The following is a 19717-nucleotide window of genomic DNA, read 5'->3' on the forward strand; positions in this document are numbered from 1 at the left end:
TATGTGTGAAAGATTTTTATTGCCAGGTTAGTCTAACTGGACCTCATTTAACTTGACATGTACATTTTTCGCTATTAATAGAAATGTTACCACGTTTGTATAGTAATGGAAAATAATGTAAACAAATGTTTCATCTCTTCATTTTTGTTCACAACATTTTCGTAATGCGATCATCGAATATGTTCAATTACATTTTTGCCAAAGTTTGGAAAAAGTTCAGCTAGTATATAGCACTATTTGCAATGTTAAAATTGAACGTCAACTTAACCGTCGTTTATAAATCACCTCAAATTGTATCATGAAACCAAATCGTACATTTCAGAATGGATATTATAATACTCAAATCCAGTCAGGTGAGTTAGTTCTTTTTCTATACGAGAAGTTGTGGGAGCTGAATTTGCGTTATCTTACAACCATAACGGAATAAATGAAATAAATCATTCCTAGTCGGATTCGGATACTGAACTGGCATCGGAATCGTATTCACCAACATTGATCGTGAACTTGTATTCTTGATCGCATCCCAGATACGCATCGCTCATAAAATACAGAGTGTAAAAATGTTGTCCAGGCGTTGGTGCAACAAAATCGAGTTTAACCTTTGCTTTTTGTTGAAGGGTAAGTCTCTTTATTGATAGCAAAGAATTTGTCCGCGAATCACCAATAACCACCCACCATCCTTCTTCTCGTTTTTGCGGGAAAAACGGCGCTACTACTGGACCAGTAACTTCGTCTTCTCTTTCTAATTGTACGACAACGTTTACTGTACCACCACTGTGTAATTTATCTTTATCTTGTACTTCATAAGACATTTCGATATTAGGGTAACGATTACAAAACTTTGCTACGTCTGCCATTTGAGCATCGGTTAATTGCAAGAGACGATTCCTGTCACCATCTTCCAGCTCCATAACATCAAAAACTGTTTCAACTCCTTTTTCAGTACACCGCTTAATCGTTTCCGATGTGAAATGCGGCAACTGTTTCAAGTAAGAATCTTTCGACCACATGGCTTGTGTTACCATTTGAGCAAGCTCCATTGCAGCAACAGCAGGCGAAAGCCAACCAGATGAACTTAAAACATCGACACAGGCTTGAATCAGTCTAATTGCCCTGCTCAAAACTAGTTCCGTGTCTTTTTGGAGCTCAGGACCCAATTGTATTCTCGATAAATGAGCCTGGAGTAACAGCTGAGCTTTCACGTGGGGATCAGCCATCCTTGGAGCTTGGGGAGCATGTTGGAGTCGAGCAGCTAAACTTCTCAATAAATTTTCTTCCCGTTGCCTTACTGGAACGGTTTCATACTCAGCAGCAGCTGAGATAATCTCTAGAAGGCCCCGAACTTTCGTTTTATTATTCAACGAAAGGCTAAATAATTCTATAGTCGCGTAATTAATGTAATAGTACGCGGCAATCATTCCAAGATTTAGAGGCAATGTATCCATCTCATCTTCTATGGCGACACACTTTGCTTGTTCCAAGTCGCTCAATGTACTTTCAACAAGTTCTGATAAATGATCAGACAAGTGTCTATGTGTAATACCTTGTAAACCGTAGTAATTAGGATTTTGTGTCAAACGTCGATACAAGAAGGTCCACGTTAAGTAATCAACAGCGTCCTGTTTATTCTCAATGGTCTTTGTGACTATCTCTGCATTGAAATGATCATGAAGTCGATGGTCCAAGTGACTTTCCACCGGTAGTGGTTCGTTGAGAAACTTTTTGAAAAAATCTTTCTTTGAACTCTGACATAAAAGAACGCATTTGGCATCGTCATCTTCTAATGGGCGATTGGCACGAGCGACCATTTGCAGAACGTCGGTTATTGGATAGTCCTCATACGCATGTGTCTTACCATTATAGGATTGAGTATCCATTACAATGACCAAATGACAGTTGATCGAAAGACCCCAGCAAAGGTCACGCGTTGCAACGGCGACTTGAATAGCACCACTATCGAACAGTTGCTCAACAAGATGACGGTCATCGGCGGACAGTCCTTCGTGCAAATATGCAACCCCTTGTGAGAGTGTTTCCTTCAATGTTTTATCGCTCATCCGATCGAGGAATGGTGTAATATCTGATTCTTCTGCATGAAAAAATCGTGACGGCTGTCCTTCCGCTGCTGTGAAGGTTAGTAGATCAATAGCCGTGAGTCTTGCTTGTCGTCGAGTAGGAACGAAGATAATGGCTGGTTTATGTGACGCATGTCGCAGAACTGCATTATAAACTGGTTTCGCCATGGCGGCTAAGCGAGAAGCATTGTGCGTTATATTTATTCCCTGAACGTGGAGTTCCATTGGGATCGGACGTACGGAAGGATGAAAGTTAAAGGTTGCAGCAGCAGGTGCACCAAGCCACTGCGCAACGTCTTTTGCATCGGCTAACGAAGCTGATAAAGCTATTATTCGAGTCGGCTTTTCGAGTTGGGATGATATGTAACGGGCTCGCGAACAGGCCACTTCTAGAACCGGTCCTTCCTCGCCACCAATAAGCTGTAACTCGTCGACAATAAACAGCTGGATGTTTTGCACATTTTTTCGCTGCTTCCATCGTCGAGAGAGAACATCCCATTTATCAGCGGTCGTAATTATTACTTGTCCTTTCGCTAATAATTTCAAATCTGTCCCGGTTTCACCAGTTAATAGGACAACTTTTCTTCCTAATATGTGATTGAATTTTGTGTACCAATCTGCGTATACCAATTCGGCCAAAGCTTCTTTACTGACCATGTAAACGCAGCGGCCATCCGGATTTTGTGTTAATAATCGAAGCACAGCAAATTCTGCAATAGTCGTTTTGCCCGAACCTGTCGGCGAACCGATGAAGACGTTGTCGTCTGAGTTATAAACAGCGTTGAAAACTTGGGTTTGAATTGGATTAAATTGCGGAAATCTATCAGTGTAGAGTGTCTCGAATTTTTCATTTCGGAGAGCTGTTATCGGAAGCGGTTGAAGATCAAGAAGTTCTGTAGGTGGCAGATTTTTTTCTGGTAATATCAAATGACGAAATGAAACAGGCAACTGCGTTTCTGCGCCGATCCAACGGTCAGAGACAACGCGAAGGAAATATTGAGGTGGGAGTGGTTCGAAGACGGGAACGAAGAATTTCACCATATGCTCATCTTGAGCATATTTAGATTTTAGCAAAAAATATTCATGGTGCAGTACAACTTCACTGTCTACGTCTTCAACAAGAATCCAGAATGCTTCTGAAGCACCGTGAACTTTCTCATCCCACTGGAAATCGGGGGTTATTGTCAATTCGACGCGCAATGTCGATCTTGTTATCGGTTGAATATGCGTCGATAACTCGAGCTTCGGAAACTGATGAATATACTTGTGGATAGTTTTTCCAAGCTTCGGTACACGGATCAGTTCACCAATTTCGTTGGGACCGAGGTCGTAAAGCCGCTCCCATGGAAAATTTTTCTTCTCAATTTTTTTGATGATTTCTTCAGGCATTTTACGAAATTGGCGCAAAGGAGACATTGACTGCCACATGCGACGGTCAATCATTTTGCAGAGAGACAAACATTTGTCGGCAAGCTGTGCCCAACCACGAAATAAAACAATTTCGAAAATAGCGCGCATTAATCGTGATGCTGATTGTGTAACGAATACCATGTCAGACATAAGTGCGAAACCGTCAAGTTTTAACTGCGATATATAAGCCTGAAGTAAAACGTTTACTTTCGCGCTTGGTTCTTCAATACTCTCTTTTATTGGAATAGGAACTCGTTCCATCAATTTCTGCAGTTCCAGCTTTTCTTCTTCGCGCACGTTGATATTTCTGAACTCACCCGAGAGAGAAAAAACACGAAAAAGCTCGATCTCGCTAAGAGTTCTTTTCAACAATTGGTTGTAAGTCGACATTGTATCGTGACTACAATAATAATGCGATGCGATTCTCCCCAATTCAGTCGCTTGAAAATTGCCAGATTTGCGATCATATTTGATCAGGCCACTCCTATCGAGACACATCGCGGCAGAATGAATTAAATCCGCCCGACGTAGTTCCAACAGAGGATCGCTTTTTAGTGTATCATGCGATATTCCGTACAAATTTGGACATCTGAGCATTCTGATATAAAGATAGGTGTAACCGAGCCACGAAACGGCATCACGTATATTTTGAATAGTTCCAAGAACTATTTCAGCATTCAGCATGTCTGGCATTTTACTGATGAGCTGTGATTCTATCGGCAACTGTTGATTTAGTAATGATAAATAATACCGTAATTCACTGTGATTCGTAATGAGAATTCCTTCGCCTTTCGTATCGTATTGAGGACGACCAGCACGTCCCAACATTTGCAAAACATCTAAGGCACCCAATTCAACCCACCTCCCTTTTTCCGGGTTGTACACTTGTGTTCCTTTGATGATAACTGTGTGGGCTGGTAAGTTGACACCCCATGCCAACGTAGCGGTGGATACCAGAACTTGAATATGCCTGTCAGCAAACAAATCTTCGACCAACGTACGATCCACCCTGGTCATTCCTGCGTGATGGATGGCAAATCCATATGGAAGTAAATCTTTCAATTCTTGATTCTTAACTTGTTCGGCTTCCGTGCGTAACACTTCCATGGAGGCGGAACCTTCGCGCAAAAATTGTCCTAATGTATCTTTTTCAAGGCACATGTCTCGTATGGCTCTGGCGGTTTTCCCAGTTTCTTTCCGAGAATGAACGAAAACTAGAATCTGATTTCTACCAGCGTGTTCCATCGTTTTTTCATAGACTATTTCATTCATGACTTGAAATCGCTTGAGCGCTTTTTTCTCCGTCACTCCGATATACTGTTGTTCAAGAGCAACTGGACGAAAACTGTTATCGAAATAAAACAGACCTGTCTCCAGTTTAATCCGAAGAAATGCAGCAACATCTTGGTAATTTGGTAAAGTTGCAGAAAGACCGACCAATCGAACATCGTCTTGTGTCGCTTCAATGTTTCTTATGGTTCGAGCAACCAAGGCTTCGAGAACAGGACCTCGTTCGTCGTGCAAAAGATGAATTTCGTCAATAATTATTAATCGAACCAAAGATGTAAAAGTCTTTTCACCACCTTTTCGTGTTATAATGTCCCACTTTTCTGGTGTGCAAACAATTATTTGGGTGGCAGCAATCTGCTCACGTGTCAATTGATGATCTCCTGTCAATTCAGAAACTGTAAGATTGTAGCCAGCCAAACGCTTACCAAAATTTCCAACCATTTCTTGTACAAGTGATCGCATAGGCGCAACGTAGATTATTTTAAATTCGTCTGAATTTATAGTTCCGTCAGCGTTTATATGTTTACCGATTTCACGCATCATGCATAATAGGGCTACGTTAGTTTTACCCGCACCCGTGGGTGCACACAATAACAGATTTTCATCACTTTCCAGAGCGGTCTGATGGAGTCGACTTTGGATTCGATTTAAAGTTTTAAAACCTTCGAATGCTGGTTGGACATATTTCGATAACTGATCAACTGGGTAAAGTTTCTCGTTGTCAGCAAAAGGTTTCGGCTTCAAAGCTGGAACGTGTACCTCTTCGTATCTGGAAACCGAGAAATCTTTGATGAAGAAATTGATTCAATATCTAACTTTGTCATTTCAGAGCTGAACTACCTATTTTAATTATTCGATTATAATATAACTGTTTATGAACAAAACTAAAAGTAATATTCTACTCAATCTGTTTTTTTTTTTTAATGTCAATTTAGTAAGCTATTATACCATCCTTACAGTAAATTCAAATAGGTATTAACAAATTAACTTGAAATATAAAAGGCATTAGAAAGGATGATAAAATAAAAGGAGTTGAACTTCAATAATTGTACAGAGCATAGATGGAGCGAAGAATTCCGTAACTGCATTCAATTCTTCGACGTGTTGTGAAGAGCACTCCTTTACACAACTTTCAGCAACATCCATGATAGAAGATAAAATGTTTTTGATAATTTTATGAATTATGGTATACCAAATTATATACAAAAATTTGACTATCTCCAACCATATCGAATTGGATATTATCTTTATTTGTCAAACTCCAATTTTATCATAGCAATAATCACTGAAAAAATCTTTGCATTTTTACTAATCTCATGTTGGTCCATGATTTTAGATCCAACATCTTAAAATTTCGAACTTTAATCAAAAATATCACGATAAAAATTTTCATGCAGTAGGTTCTATGAAAATCACTTGAATTTTTTATATTTTTACGATTAATTTTTACACTCCTCGCAAGATGCACAAGAACCAAATTGGATAAAACGTTGCAAAAATTGATTATTTTAAAAATCACCGAATATCTTACCCTTTGCGTTGTTTTCGAAAACTCCCGTCCGGCAATTCACAGCTTTTATTGGCCATAAAATGACTACCTTGGGCGAAAGTTAAATCTTCAAGATCAATCAGATTTCTAGTACCTTGGACTTGTCCGCCAGGACCTCCAGTATCTTCGTTTTCTTCTCTTCTTTTTCTTTGGGCTCTAGCCTCCATTGTTTCGTCTGTATCATCCTCTCCCTTTCCAGTATCTAATTGTCGCAAAATTTTCGCTAGTCCTGGATCATCATTCATTTTATTACGAATTTTTTGACGCTCCGATTCAGATTGTGACGATGCTAACATCGTACAATAAGCTATCATTTGACGATATTTTTTTAGTTGTTTAATGAAATTGAAACAGTCATAGCCCAGTAAAATGACAAGTTGGTTTTCACAGTCACGGTCATCACCAGCATCTTTCAAGATGTTTAAAACTTCGGCCGCCCGAGCCTGTCGAATGAAAAAATCTTAGATTTTCTAAAAACTTTACAATATACATATCATTATACTTATTATTTAGAAGCACTCAAAAGATTAAGGTTGTTGCTTAAAATTTTTGAGGTGAATAGATGTTTAAAAAATGTTTCTATTAATGAATATCTCTTGAATGTACTGTTTCAAGGAAAACTAAGGTTACCGAACTAATTTTGGAGAAATGAAATGCTGAAGTTGAGTAAAAATGTTATTTCATTGCATAGGTTGAATGAGACGAAGTCGGTACCTTCACTTTTTTTTGCTTATATCACCCTTATCAATGAAGAAATTCATTTGAAAAACGACAGTTCAGATCAGGGCGATATATAGAATGATTTTACTGAAAATAACAGATAGTTTACCGACTTAAATGACAAGAAATCACCGAAAATATGTGACTGCATCACGAACATATCGGGTTAACTAAGACTGCGTCGTAGAAATGCGGCAACATTGCAACTACGACACCAACGGGAGCCATTCCTAGACAGGCAGTCGTTGACATAATAACCCCCACAAACCCCGGGCGAAACAAGTAACACGTGCACAGAGGCATAGAGTTCACTGCATCTAATCCAATAGCTGAGTACGAAGAAATTACGCAACGTTGCCAAACCTTGTCTTTATTTCAACGTAGTTTTCGATTAACGAGATTATCATATATAACGAGTAATTAAAATGAGCGTATTTCTGAATAATAATTAATATTATCATTCACACACTTGAAAATCAATTGTTCATCTGAATGAATAGTAATCATTCCGTATCTATGAGGTGACATTGATGATGTCATTCAATGTATTAACATAGGAGCTTCGTCTCTTACTCCTACCCTCTAAAAAGATTTAGCAACAACCTCAAGGTTAATCAGGAGGCCAAACATTTCGCCTCTTTCAATTTTTTTTTACGGCTAGCTCCTTTTTTATATCAGTATTTTCTCAATAAAATAATATTTATTTGAAAAATTTCCAATTTTTTTTGAGATGGTGTTCAAGATATCTCAAGAAATGCTTATCCATTTGCTTTTAAATTTTTATCACATATATAAGATACAAAAATCTCACGAGGGGCGAAGTATTATTTAATACGATATTTTTTTTTTTAATAACAAGTGACTGTCTTTAGTGGAAAAAAATTTATTATTTCACATCCACTATTTCATGATGAATCAAAGTCTAATCCTTTCATCCCTCAGAATCTGTTGCTGTTTACTGATGCTCCCTAAAAGAATTTTCATCATAGATGATCCAGTCCTAAGCACACGTGAACATCGCAAAATGCTCTTTTCCGACATCTTTTGTCATAGAACAATTATTGGAGCTTAATTAAAAAATGTATTATTTTATTGAAAAATACATTGGTATGAAAATAAATGAACCAGCCGTTAAGGAAGAATCCCATTCATTGGGATAAACAATAAACACATTCCAATTCCTGTTTTTTTCATAAAGAAACATTTCATCAGTATTCAGTTTTCGAAAGTGTAACTAAAATACTAGTTTTCTTTTTTTATCTGTTCACAAGATTACAAACCTGAGACACCATGGCATCATTATAAATCCTGCTGAGTCGTCTCTGCAGCCAATAAGCATCGATCTCTAATGGATGAAGGGCTTTTTCTTTTTTCAATTCTTCAGCCCCTCCCAAATTTTCTGCATGTATAGCATGATCATCATTCGCTTCTTCACCTTCATCAGCCTCATCCTCATTATCTCGAACCTCGCCATAAGCATCTTCGTCATCCTCTTCGCTGCTTTCCTCAAACTGCACATTAATACCATACGTTTCATCAATATTTTCTTCATTCGTAGTTCCCTTCTCATCGTTACCAAAGTCTGTGATTTTTTTTCCAAGGTTGACAAGGAGTGCAAATCTTTCTTCGGCCAAACTTCCAAGTAATGTTTCTGTTTCCTTTTTTTTCTCTTTTTCTTTCAATCTATCATTTTTTAAAACAGCAAGTACTTCGTCAGCTGCTCCACATAGAATATCACGAGGCTGATCACCCAGAGCTTCTTGAATAAAACTCAGAAGAATTTCGTATGTTTGACGTGTTTCTTGTGTCTTCGGACGATACACTATTCCAACCATTTCATCTACACCTTCTGAGAGAAGAGTGGCACCTTTCATTCTAGCAAAATCATATTGCGCTTCATCTCTCTTTTGACGTCTGCAAAGAATGCAATAACAATTTTATTACATTTATCTTATGGCAATCATACGTGAAATATCTATTCATATTAAAACATGGTAATTTTACTGCAATTCACTAAGTTATAAAAAGTAGCTTTTTCACATGCTCAAAAAAAATTTTATCCACCAGATAAAGACTGAAAGCTACCATAATATTTTCAATTTCTTTGATGATCTTCAAATTTCAGGTTGCAATTGCTGATCTTTTTAAAGTGGATCTACTGAACAGTATCCATTGAAGTAAATCCAATTCCACAGGAAATTATATTCGAAAAATTTTCGGGGAAAATTTTGCAATATATAGGATCAAATATGAATGGCACTTTTCAAGTAAATTATTACGGAACACACAATGCAGTTTACAAGGAATGATATATGAAGATGACCTGTGAAAAAATCAATGTTCTTATAATCAAGTAGGTTTCCAGTAATACCTTCCTTGGATGTCGTTTTTTTCATTCATGTTTACTATGGATTGTAAGTAAAACAAAAAATATTTTCTCTACCCACTGGTGCACAAAATCCAATGCATTCCAACATGTTAAATATAATACATAATGTTCAGATGTCAGTTAATTTTCAAAACTCAAATTAGGCTTCCAAAGCAAAGATCACAAAAAATATTGTTTCCAAATGTACAAAATAGTGGATCAAATCATGCAACAGCATTATTCACCTGTACCATTTCTGCTAATGGTTATTAAGGTGATCTATCACTTGCGTGGTACTTGCGTGAGTGCAAGAGAGAGATAGCTGCAAAATGATTACACGTTTTACTCGGGCATCCTTGATTTTTTGAGAAAAATAAAAGTTACACCTTGTTCTCTAATAAAATGAGAATAGCGTGTAACTCATATTTTCTTTCAAATATCAACCTACTCGGAATAAAACGTGCAGCAGGATTCTTACAGACTGAACAACTGATAGATCATGTTAATGCTTGGCTTCATTGCTAATTCTAGTCAACCAGTGATGCATTTATTATAGATTTGTCAGTTATTATTCATAAGAATATTAAAATTTTAATTGCAACCTATTAGGATTATTCAAGTAACATTTAAACCTTTGAATCGTGAAGATTCTAACACAAGACCCAATTCTTTCAAAATTTGGGGATGAATCTTTGAAAGACACACCCTTACGTTAATCTCAATTTAAAAAGACTTCCAGTAGATGCAAAACTTATCAGGATGTGAAGTTTCTGAATTTATGAACTTATAGGAATGAAATTTATTGAAAATTTCTCTGCAGATGATTTTCCTTAGTTGGACCCTACTTTGAGCACAAAAAGGGTAAGAGTAAGATTGAATCCATACATTTTCGAGAGTTCTTCCTTGATAACAACTATCAGGAGACTTTTCGATAGGGAAAGAAGTAAACAACTTGGGATTTGTAGGCAATAATGAACATGCAGTTAAATTGAAAGAATTAATGAGATGTATTCATAGTTCAACTGATTTATTACATATAACGGATGGAGTATAACTAACTTGACTTTGCGTTCATCAGCTTTCGCAGGCCTAGTACGTTGGGATCTGTCACCCATTCTTGTACCATCAAGTTTTCCAACAAGTGACATAACTTCGCCTGTCGCTTCATCTCGACTCCGTCGTTCGATCAAACGGACATCGGCTTGCAAAACAAGGTTCGAGTTCTGAAATTGGTCACGCAAGATTATATCATTTTTAAGGTTACATCTACAAAAAAACGTTTTCAGAACGTTAGAACTTTGTGTGACTGTATCAAAATGTAGGAAGAATGAGACCGTAATCTGCAGTGTTTGAAATATATTGATCTCGTGGTAGAAACATTTGAGGTAGTCATTTATTAAAACTCCGATAAATACTGGGTACTAACCGCTTTGTACTCGTACTGGAGTTGTCGAGCCGCTGCGTCTGCCATTATTTCCTCAGTCCAAAAAACGCTTTTTCAATATATTTATTACAGATATCTTATGGATTACTAAAGTAGTATAAATGAATACACCAACGTGCACATTACTGAATTAAACTTGAAAAAAAATGTCATTCGACGATGTTAAACTTTTTATTGAATTTGTACTACAAAGGCGACGAAGCGCAACAGCGCTTGAATACGAAGCTGCAGCAATCAGCAATAATGAAGCATGGAGCCTGATGGAGCCGGTTGACGGTTAGGGGGGTTAGGGGTTCGAGGAGGAATACAGCGAGGAGCGACCAAAAACTATCTCACGCTCTCTACATATTTCTGTGAGCTAACCATAACCACCTAAATTTTTATTCCCAACTTTTGTAATTTTAATCGATTGTTGGACTTTTGTTGATGATTTTGGATTAAAAATCAATGACTACGTTTAAATTAACTACGTGTAAACGTAGTCTATGACTACGTTTACACGGCCCTCTTAAGGTGTGTTCCACTTATCGCCCAAAACGCCCAAAATGCCCCAATATCCTATCCCAGTAGCCGTCGTCTGGGCGTTACGGGCGATAAGTGGAACGCACCTTTATTCCGGTTTTGTTATACTGGGCATAGTAAAACCAGTTTCAATGTGAAGAATACATAGCAGGTAAAACTGGTATTTCTAAATTTTGTTTGTGGTAATCAATAGGGCATAAATTAGGTAAATTAAGGTAATTAATTTTAAAATTAGGGTAATAGTAATTAGCTTGTAATTAATTAAGATTAATTGACCGTATATAGTTAGCAGAAAATGATTGACAGATCATCTCGACTATGAAAATCTTTAGGGCGTAATTCAGGCAAGATTAGGTAATTATTGAAGATTCGATAAATCGTTGATTATAGTGTTAAATGAACGAAAATTATCAATCGTATAATTAGCAAAAGCGTGGGGCGGATTAACCAAAGGTTCTTCTTCTTCTTCTCTTCCTGAATGGTTATCTCCCACGTGTATATTTGGCAGATGAAAATAATGAATCTCTTTTTCTCTTATTCGTATAATTATGGAATTGTTTTCGCAAGTTTTCGAAGCTATTACGATAGTTTTCGAAAGAATAGTTGATAAATCATTAATAAAAGTTCATTGGTGTATAGTTGGCAGATCTTAGTTCAAAGAATCGTTTTTTTTTTTTAAACGATCAGAAATCATTTGGGTATACAGAACTCGAAAAGTAGTTCGGCGACAAGGGTTCTCATGTGTATACATAGATACTCCCATCTGAGACTTGTTTTCGTAATGAAATGTCATGTTGACGTGTGAGGTTATGATCCCCAGTGTGCTGTTGTTTGCGGTGTGTAAATAATACATGAAAATGGTAATTGAAAAGTGGAAGGAGTCAATATATTATCAATTATGTGATTTATTAGTCTTTCATAATAATAATAATAATAATAATGGTGATATTTTTCCATGGATCATAGAAGAATGTGCATTAACATTGGACAGCAATCAAATTGAATCTTGTGATTACTGGACGAGCAGCAACGGCAATCGGCAATGAATTCGTTCGAGAGATTAAAACTGTTGTACATCTTCAATGTACATTCCCAATCTGCCTATACAAATAATGGCAGTCACAGACATCGGAGGCGCCAACGCATTTTTCAGCAGTAAACTCAGTCATTTGTTCATTACCGAAGGAAACACCACTGTTGATAGATTTCAGGTACATTTTATGCCATCTGCTTCAAGTTGCCAGCAGAAAAGTAAGGCAGCATTGTGCATATCAAAGAGAATTCTCGATTGCAAATTAACAATGTACTGAAATTTTTTTGGGCAATCTCATTACAATGCTATTCTTCTTTTAGCTGCATTTTACACTTACTTTTTCGAAGTGGTACGGGAAAAGAAAACCATAAATTGAACAAGCTTTCAACATGGAAGAGCCTGGTAATTTGAACAATAGTAACAAAGATACATTGGAGTATTCGGCACACCATCCGACTGAAAGCCTCTTCCAAAACCAGATTTATACATACAATCTTGGTAAGCTTTTGTGATCTCGCAGTAATAAAAAATTCATTAATATTGCTCAAAAAAATGAATTCAAATCAGGATAACGAATCAGGAAAACATGAATTTTACGGTCTTTCAGGTAAACATTGTTTGAATGCATCTGATTCTCCGTAATATAGGAAATATTTCAGGTAGTTAGCTCAAAGAATATATTCAAGGTACTACTAATTTTGTTGTATATTAAATGAGCAAATCATTTTTTCTGATATTTCAGGAATGAGAAATTCTATAATTAATTTTTACTGATAACAAACGTATTTTTGACTTTCATTAATAAAAATAATTCATGGTAATAGTGACTCCGTAAAGGATGCTTGAATTTTGATGATTATCATCATTTTTTACAACTTGCAAAGTATTCCAGCTCAATTCCAAGCCTAAATATCCTTCAAAATTAGTTTTCTCATTCTTTTAATTAATCTTTTCATGCTTTCATTGGAGGAATCCTAGGATCGTTTAGAAGATGCAGACATAGACGAGGGTGGTAAAGTTAGCTGGGAGGAAATAGTTCAAGATACTTATGGTTCAGATGCAGAGGATCTTGCTGCGGAGGACAGACTCATCGCTGATGACAAAGCTACATTCAATCTGGCCAATCTTAACAACGATGGACTTTTGAACAAAGAAGAGTTCAAAGCTTACACACATCTCGAAGAGACTCAGAGAATGTATATTCTTCTGTTGCAATAAGGTCTTGAAGAAAAAGACGGACAAGGGCGGAAGCATAAGCTTCCAGGAGTTTTTAGACAATAGAGCTAAAAATGAGGATAAAGAATAGCTTATTGTTGAAAAAGACAAATTCGATTATGAGCATGAGGAAAATCAGGATGGCAAGCTCGACTCCTCGGAAGTACTGATTTGGCTCCTGCCCAGTAACGAGTAAGTCTGATTCATCTCTAAGTCAGATTTTTCTTAATTACTTAATACAAAGATACAAAATTGTCAAATTTTTTATAACTACGAGAAAAATGTTCAGTTTATATTCGCATCAGTCTGAAAGCACGTTTAATATCATAGTAAATTTTCTCCAGCTTAACGCGGGATGGATGAAGCCTGGGAGGAAGAGTATGCGATGGTCATAATCTACAAACATGTCAATTAATCGGTTAATTAATATAATCTAATTGTTAATCTTATGTTGAATTTATTCATTTTAGCATATCTTTTAGTAAATGGTTCGAACAGTGGTTACGTTTGCAATTTGATTCGACCAGCGGCTGAGTACTGTATTAAATCATGCGTTTCTTCTGCTCTATAAGCAGGGCTTGGTTCTACACCGGAGAATCTTCCAGGCAGAGTCAGATCTCTCACAACTGCGCATTTATTGCACATAACAAAGTAAGGCTCAATCAAAGATATTCCTTAAACATATTATGAAAATCTTTATAAATTAACCACCAATGATGGTAGAATACAGAAGAATTTTCATAGAATGTTTAACCTAGTTGAAACTTTCGTGATTATTGGGTTTGCATTTGTCGTTTCAGAACTTTACTAAACAAAGAAAACTATAAAATTCTCGTGTGATTTCACAATTTATGAAGGATAATAACTGAAAAAGATTATTTTAAATCTTACAGATTTTCTCACTCTAAAGTTGTCGAGTGTGCACCCATTTGCAATAAGTTTCCTCACGTCGAAAAATTGCGAGAATCGCAAATGAATCCATAAACACTCCGAGAGCTGAAATTTCGAAAGGGCTATAAAAATGATTTTTCCTGGTTATTGCAGGTACACGACGTTTATAAAAAAAAGTTAACGGCACAAGCACAACATTTATGCAGTTGACGTGTTCGAATTCGTAAGCCCCCGCTTGCTAGTCAAAATTCTGGGAGAGTTTTGTGAATCACCATGACAAATGAGCCGAGATTGTGACAAGTGAATTCACAATGGAACCAAAAATTGACTGCGGCATCACAGGACAAATAAATGATGTTCAACTGATGAACAATGAGATGTCTTCAGCTGTTAAATTAATGAAATTATGCAGAAATGAACATTCGTTTTAATTTAATTAATAAATGCATTGTATGATTTATAACATTTTATATTTTATTATTACAAATAAAGCCTTGACAACTTTTATAGAAAATGAACATCTCGCTGGTATTTTACCGTATTTCGAATAACTTTTCGCGGTGATGTTTCTATTTTTAACGATTCATCTTCGAATTGGAAACTGAAGAAAAGAAATTCTTGGGACGGACAAGCTTCTCGATGTTCGACTTCATTTTTCGTAACTTTATATCAGTATCTTTGCTTTCCAAAGAAGTTTCCTAATCTTCAACCCGAACTTTTAGTGGTGTACACTAAGAGGCAACATTTAATTACTTTGTATTTGTCAGAAAATGAATTGGAAGTTTGGAAGCATTCGTGGTATTGAACGCGTTCGAGTATGACTCGCTACATCTCTCCTGTTGAATGATCTGAAATTTTCAACGCAAACTAAAAATCTCAATGAATCCATAAGATTTTGTATTTTTTTAAACCTTTAGAATTTTCCTTAACTATTTTGATCCGACCATAACACTGCTGGATTCGAGCGGGCTAAAATAATGAGTTATGTCGGAAAAATGAATATCGAAATTCCGCTTGAAGGTGCTATTCGACTCAACGAGATCATGAAAGAAATTGATTATCCATAAGTACGGTAAACTAAATCGAACTAGTGTTAAAATAAATGCTTTTCAAGTGATTTATAATTTATAAATTCTTCTATTCAAATTTCTTTCCATATCAAAATTCAACTTTGACTTAAAAATTATATTTGCGTGTAAATTTTGGCTTGCAAAAACATGTTTTTCTGATTACTTTAGCGTGTTATTTTTCGTAAAATTGTTTTAAACAGAAATTATTCATTTGCTATTTGCAAAGTAAAATTTGAGAAAGAAATGTTTTACGGAGGGTCAAAATTATAATAATTTTGAATGAATCACGCTCATTGCTTCCTGTGAATACCATTTCACGTAGTACATGGATTTCTCGTACGAAAATTCACTTAAAAATTATTTAACAGATTAAACGTGAAGTACTAATCTTCGGATCACAGATTCGGTGAAAACATTAGCGACGCTGAGAAAAATACACAATCAGAATAGAATGGTGAGTGTTCCAATCACGAGAATATCGACGATCCGTCTGGATAATGAAATAGTTGGTGAACTTGAACCATTATAACGATCTTCAAAGAATCATCTGGAAACGGAAAACACAAGATTATTCGTTGGTCCTTTTGCTTGTTGCTGTTTTGTGTACACTTTTAGCTCAAGAGCAGAAGAGAAATTAAGCATTCCAATTGATGAAAACCATAATATTTAGACACATAAAAACGCTGTGATAAATATGAATGAGAATTACAAATAATTTTGCAGGATAATCATCACAAAACATTTATAAACTAGATATTGTTTATCGTTCCAGGAAAACAATTCAAATATGCAATTCTAAAAATTGTTCGGTGCCTTTTTGCAAGAAAATATATTTAGAGATATCTTCGATTCACATTTTCATCCATACGTCTGTAATAATTGATACTTTTTTGATCATTTTGCTCGAATAGAAAGATGAATATCATCTTACCATTTGTAATATTGTAGCGATGTAAAAAAACTATGGTTTTTACGATGCAACATAAACAGCGCCAATTGGCGTAATTCTTTTAGTCGAGCGGCATCCGATGATTTCAGTTGCCATGTCGTCCAATTCAACCCACTGTCCAGACAATTTTCGGCCATAAGAGATAAAGTGTTGATGGATATATTCGATAACACCGATCAAGCTGAAATAAGGAACAAATTGATTTCTATATTACTAAAGACTATATAAACGAAACGATACCGAATAAATAATTTAGTCATATTGTTATCTATGGTATACGTACTGGTATTGGTATTTCTCGACAAACCGAAGAGTTACTGGGATATCTGCTAATTGACATTGAACCATCTTGTGTTTATTGGTGTGCGTTCTAGTGTCCAAATCGATGAAAATTTGAGAATTTGGGCTGATTGTTTCAGTAACGCTTCCCTGACAATCTTTTTGTCGACATTTGACGTTGTAGTAATATTCGTGGAATATCACCGCCTCTTGAAGTGTTCCAATGCCTTTAGAGTTGATTCTCCAAGTGTTTATTTCGAAGAATGGAATATTTGTCGGTAAAGTTTGTAAGCACATTGGGCTACTACATACGCGAGATTTGGTTGCACTGGGCTCAGCCGGTTCAGAACAAAAAAGATGTTTCCATATGGTCGTAATCGCGTCGTTGGCGTTCATCTTGTATATTTCGATCGATGAAGCTCCGGGCTTTTTTAGCATTGGATAAAACTCGCTCAAAAGAGTGATACGCTGTTGAAGTATTGTGGTACTCGTTCAGATTTCAATAAATTTTGACAAGAACTGCAATGCTTTATTACCCGACGACTTGACGAAAGAAAGATAATTAGGATCACAAATAGCGCCAAATTGCAACAAATTCATTATTGCATCGAATCCACATGTTTCTTGGAGATCCACAGCCATTTTACCTATTTTCATAACTCCTGACTTGGAGCCATTCTTCAACAGGAACCCTTTTTTTCCTCCATCTTGCAATCTGCTGTTGACAACTTTGATTTGGGGACAGGCTTGGAAATATATACCCCCTTTTTTCGGCTTCTTCTCATTACACTTTGGATCCGGAATTTCGTGGCAATTTTCATGAACCATCGTTTCATTTACTGTATCAATAGCGTTTCTTTCCGTTTCCGAGTTTTGTAATAACGAATACGAATGATCGAGTAGTGATGCTTCAAGATACGCATTATTATTTAGATCGCTAATAGAATCTTTGGGTTCGAAAACAAATTCATTGTCACGTTTAAGGTCGAGTTGCTCATACGATGCCTCTGCGGTATTCGTTTAATGCTCTTCATTATCAAGATCTGGTTCGTCTACATCCATGACAGTGTCTTCATTGCAAAGACCCATCCAAGTTTCATTTTTTTTTAAATCGGAGTCATCTATCGTACGAGCCTTTTTGTACAGCAAACTCACTGAACCGAAGTCGATTTCCGCTGATCCATCTGACGTTGATGTTGTTTGCGATGTGGGTCCCTTTTTTTCGTTTGAAGAAAATGCAGCGCTTTTTGCCGAGATTGACACCGACGTATTGTCTGTTTGTGGCGGAGAAGACAATGTTGACATTAGTTCGCGTTTTTCTTCTTTTGTATCGGAACACGAAATAGGCTCTCGGTGGTTGTGGTTGAAATGTTTCAATTTCGATGCCATCTCATTGGCACCGCACTGCAAATCATCGATATGATCCTTTAAAAAACGATGAGCAACACATGGCAGAGGAATTCCTTCGAACGTTTTTCTTTTCAATTCGGAAAAATACCTCTCTTGAATTGCTGTCGATGCGCGTTTTTGTTTTTCAGGGAGACAAGCTGCCGTCGATATCGGGAATTCTTTACCGATTCTTTCGAGGTGTGGGACAAGCTCCGGTAAATAAAATCCATTCACAGCTGCACAACTCGACCCTTGCGTATCTTCAACTGTCGACTGGGAAATCAACACTTTAATCCACCGATGCGTTACTGTCAAATTTTGTGCACGTTCCTCTTCATCAGCATTGAACGTCTTTGCGACCTCCTCTTCAATTTCAATTTTTCTTATCGAAGCTTCCAGGTTGTCAATCATTCCTTTGCGTTCAGCCATTTCATTTTCCAGAAGATGTCTAGCTTCGACAACTGAAATTTGGTTTCCTGGCCATACGACGATTTTACTTTCGTCCTCATGGAGCGCGGCAATGCATGTAAATCGAAATACACGTTCAAACTCGTTTACGGTCTGTGCATCAATCAATAAGGCGATTGCTCGAAGGTAAAAACCTTTAATGGCGGAGTGTCGTATCGTTGTTATACACGACTATCTTGACGCCGCAGCCATTTGGTGAGCTACATCCGCTCTAATGAAAGTATTGAACGGGTGCGGTAGTTTATGACCGTCTCTCGTGGCCCATAAGAAAAGAACGTCGACGTACTCTTTGAGCGTCATGCGGTTGAAAGCATCACACATCGCGATTAACAGCGCTCGTCCTAAATCAGAAACAGCTTCATTCGGTACTGTCACTAAAGAACTTTGAATCCATTCTTTAAGCCAATAAGTAATAAAGGCTGCGCTGTGTTTTTCCGATAACATTTGGTACACGGGCAAAGTTTTTTCTCCGAAATTGATTGTGACGGTATACAAAAAAATATGGCCAGTTTTATGCCCCGGATAAATTTCAAATTTTTTAACAACGCTACCGGTTGCATCCAAACAGATTCGAGAAGACGTCTTGTTGAGTCGACAGTATTCTTTTTCAACAAAGGTTTGTTCTTGAGTACAATAGAACAAGTAGAATCGTTTAGCTCCAATCTCACGAATGACATTTCCGTATCGAGGGTTTGATAACATCTGACGAATGTTGTCGATCGTCTCGGTTTTCGTCCCGGATCGAATCCCAAGTTTTTTATTTGTCGCTTCTGTCTTGGCTTGTCGATAAATATATGGTTTCTGAATCCAAGGAGGTTCGTTTTCACCGAATCCCACGTTGTCTGCCAGCAATTCTTGTCGGAATCTGACGGGTATTCTTCTTTCCAATTTTTTTCCAATTATCTCTCTTTCCGGGCCGTTTAATGGTCGCTTGTGCTCCTCGTGATAGCTGTCCCGAGTATCTTGATTCACCTTGATGGTCAATTTCAGCTTTCCATCTATTGGCTTTTCATCAGCGATCCCAATCAATTCGTTGCCACATTTA

The 19717-nt window shown here is 36.9% G+C and overlaps 1 protein-coding gene and 1 long non-coding RNA gene across 15 annotated transcripts; one reads left to right on the forward strand and one right to left on the reverse strand.

The window, feature by feature from the left end:
- Positions 1 to 11279, reverse strand: l(3)72Ab (U5 small nuclear ribonucleoprotein l(3)72Ab). 2 transcript variants are annotated; one of them, XM_043419019.1, is made up of 6 exons: positions 10839 to 11279; positions 10472 to 10635; positions 8754 to 8958; positions 8325 to 8555; positions 6307 to 6767; positions 1 to 5544 (listed from the first exon to the last, which is right to left on the reverse strand). In XM_043419019.1, exons 1-6 carry the CDS (start codon positions 10881 to 10883, stop codon positions 444 to 446), a joined length of 6207 nt encoding a protein of 2068 aa, XP_043274954.1. In that variant the 5' UTR covers positions 10884 to 11279; the 3' UTR covers positions 1 to 443. The 2 variants fall into 2 exon arrangements, with proteins under 2 accessions (XP_043274954.1, XP_043274953.1); XM_043419018.1 differs by having other exon boundaries at positions 8325 to 8958.
- Positions 11280 to 11873: 594 nt separating this feature from the next.
- LOC122410487 (uncharacterized) lies at positions 11874 to 14980 on the forward strand. Of its 13 annotated transcripts, XR_006260963.1 has the most exons (7): positions 11874 to 12238; positions 12345 to 12589; positions 12732 to 12909; positions 13019 to 13818; positions 13971 to 14004; positions 14097 to 14277; positions 14671 to 14980. It is a non-coding gene; the product is annotated as an uncharacterized lncRNA (long non-coding RNA). The 13 variants fall into 13 exon arrangements; XR_006260960.1 differs by having other exon boundaries at positions 13019 to 14004; XR_006260955.1 differs by having other exon boundaries at positions 11875 to 12238; positions 13971 to 14277.
- Positions 14981 to 19717: the final 4737 nt, after the last annotated feature.

The sequence above is a fragment of the Venturia canescens genome, chromosome 5 (assembly GCF_019457755.1).
Source record: "Venturia canescens isolate UGA chromosome 5, ASM1945775v1, whole genome shotgun sequence".
NCBI lineage: Eukaryota > Metazoa > Arthropoda > Insecta > Hymenoptera > Ichneumonidae > Venturia > Venturia canescens.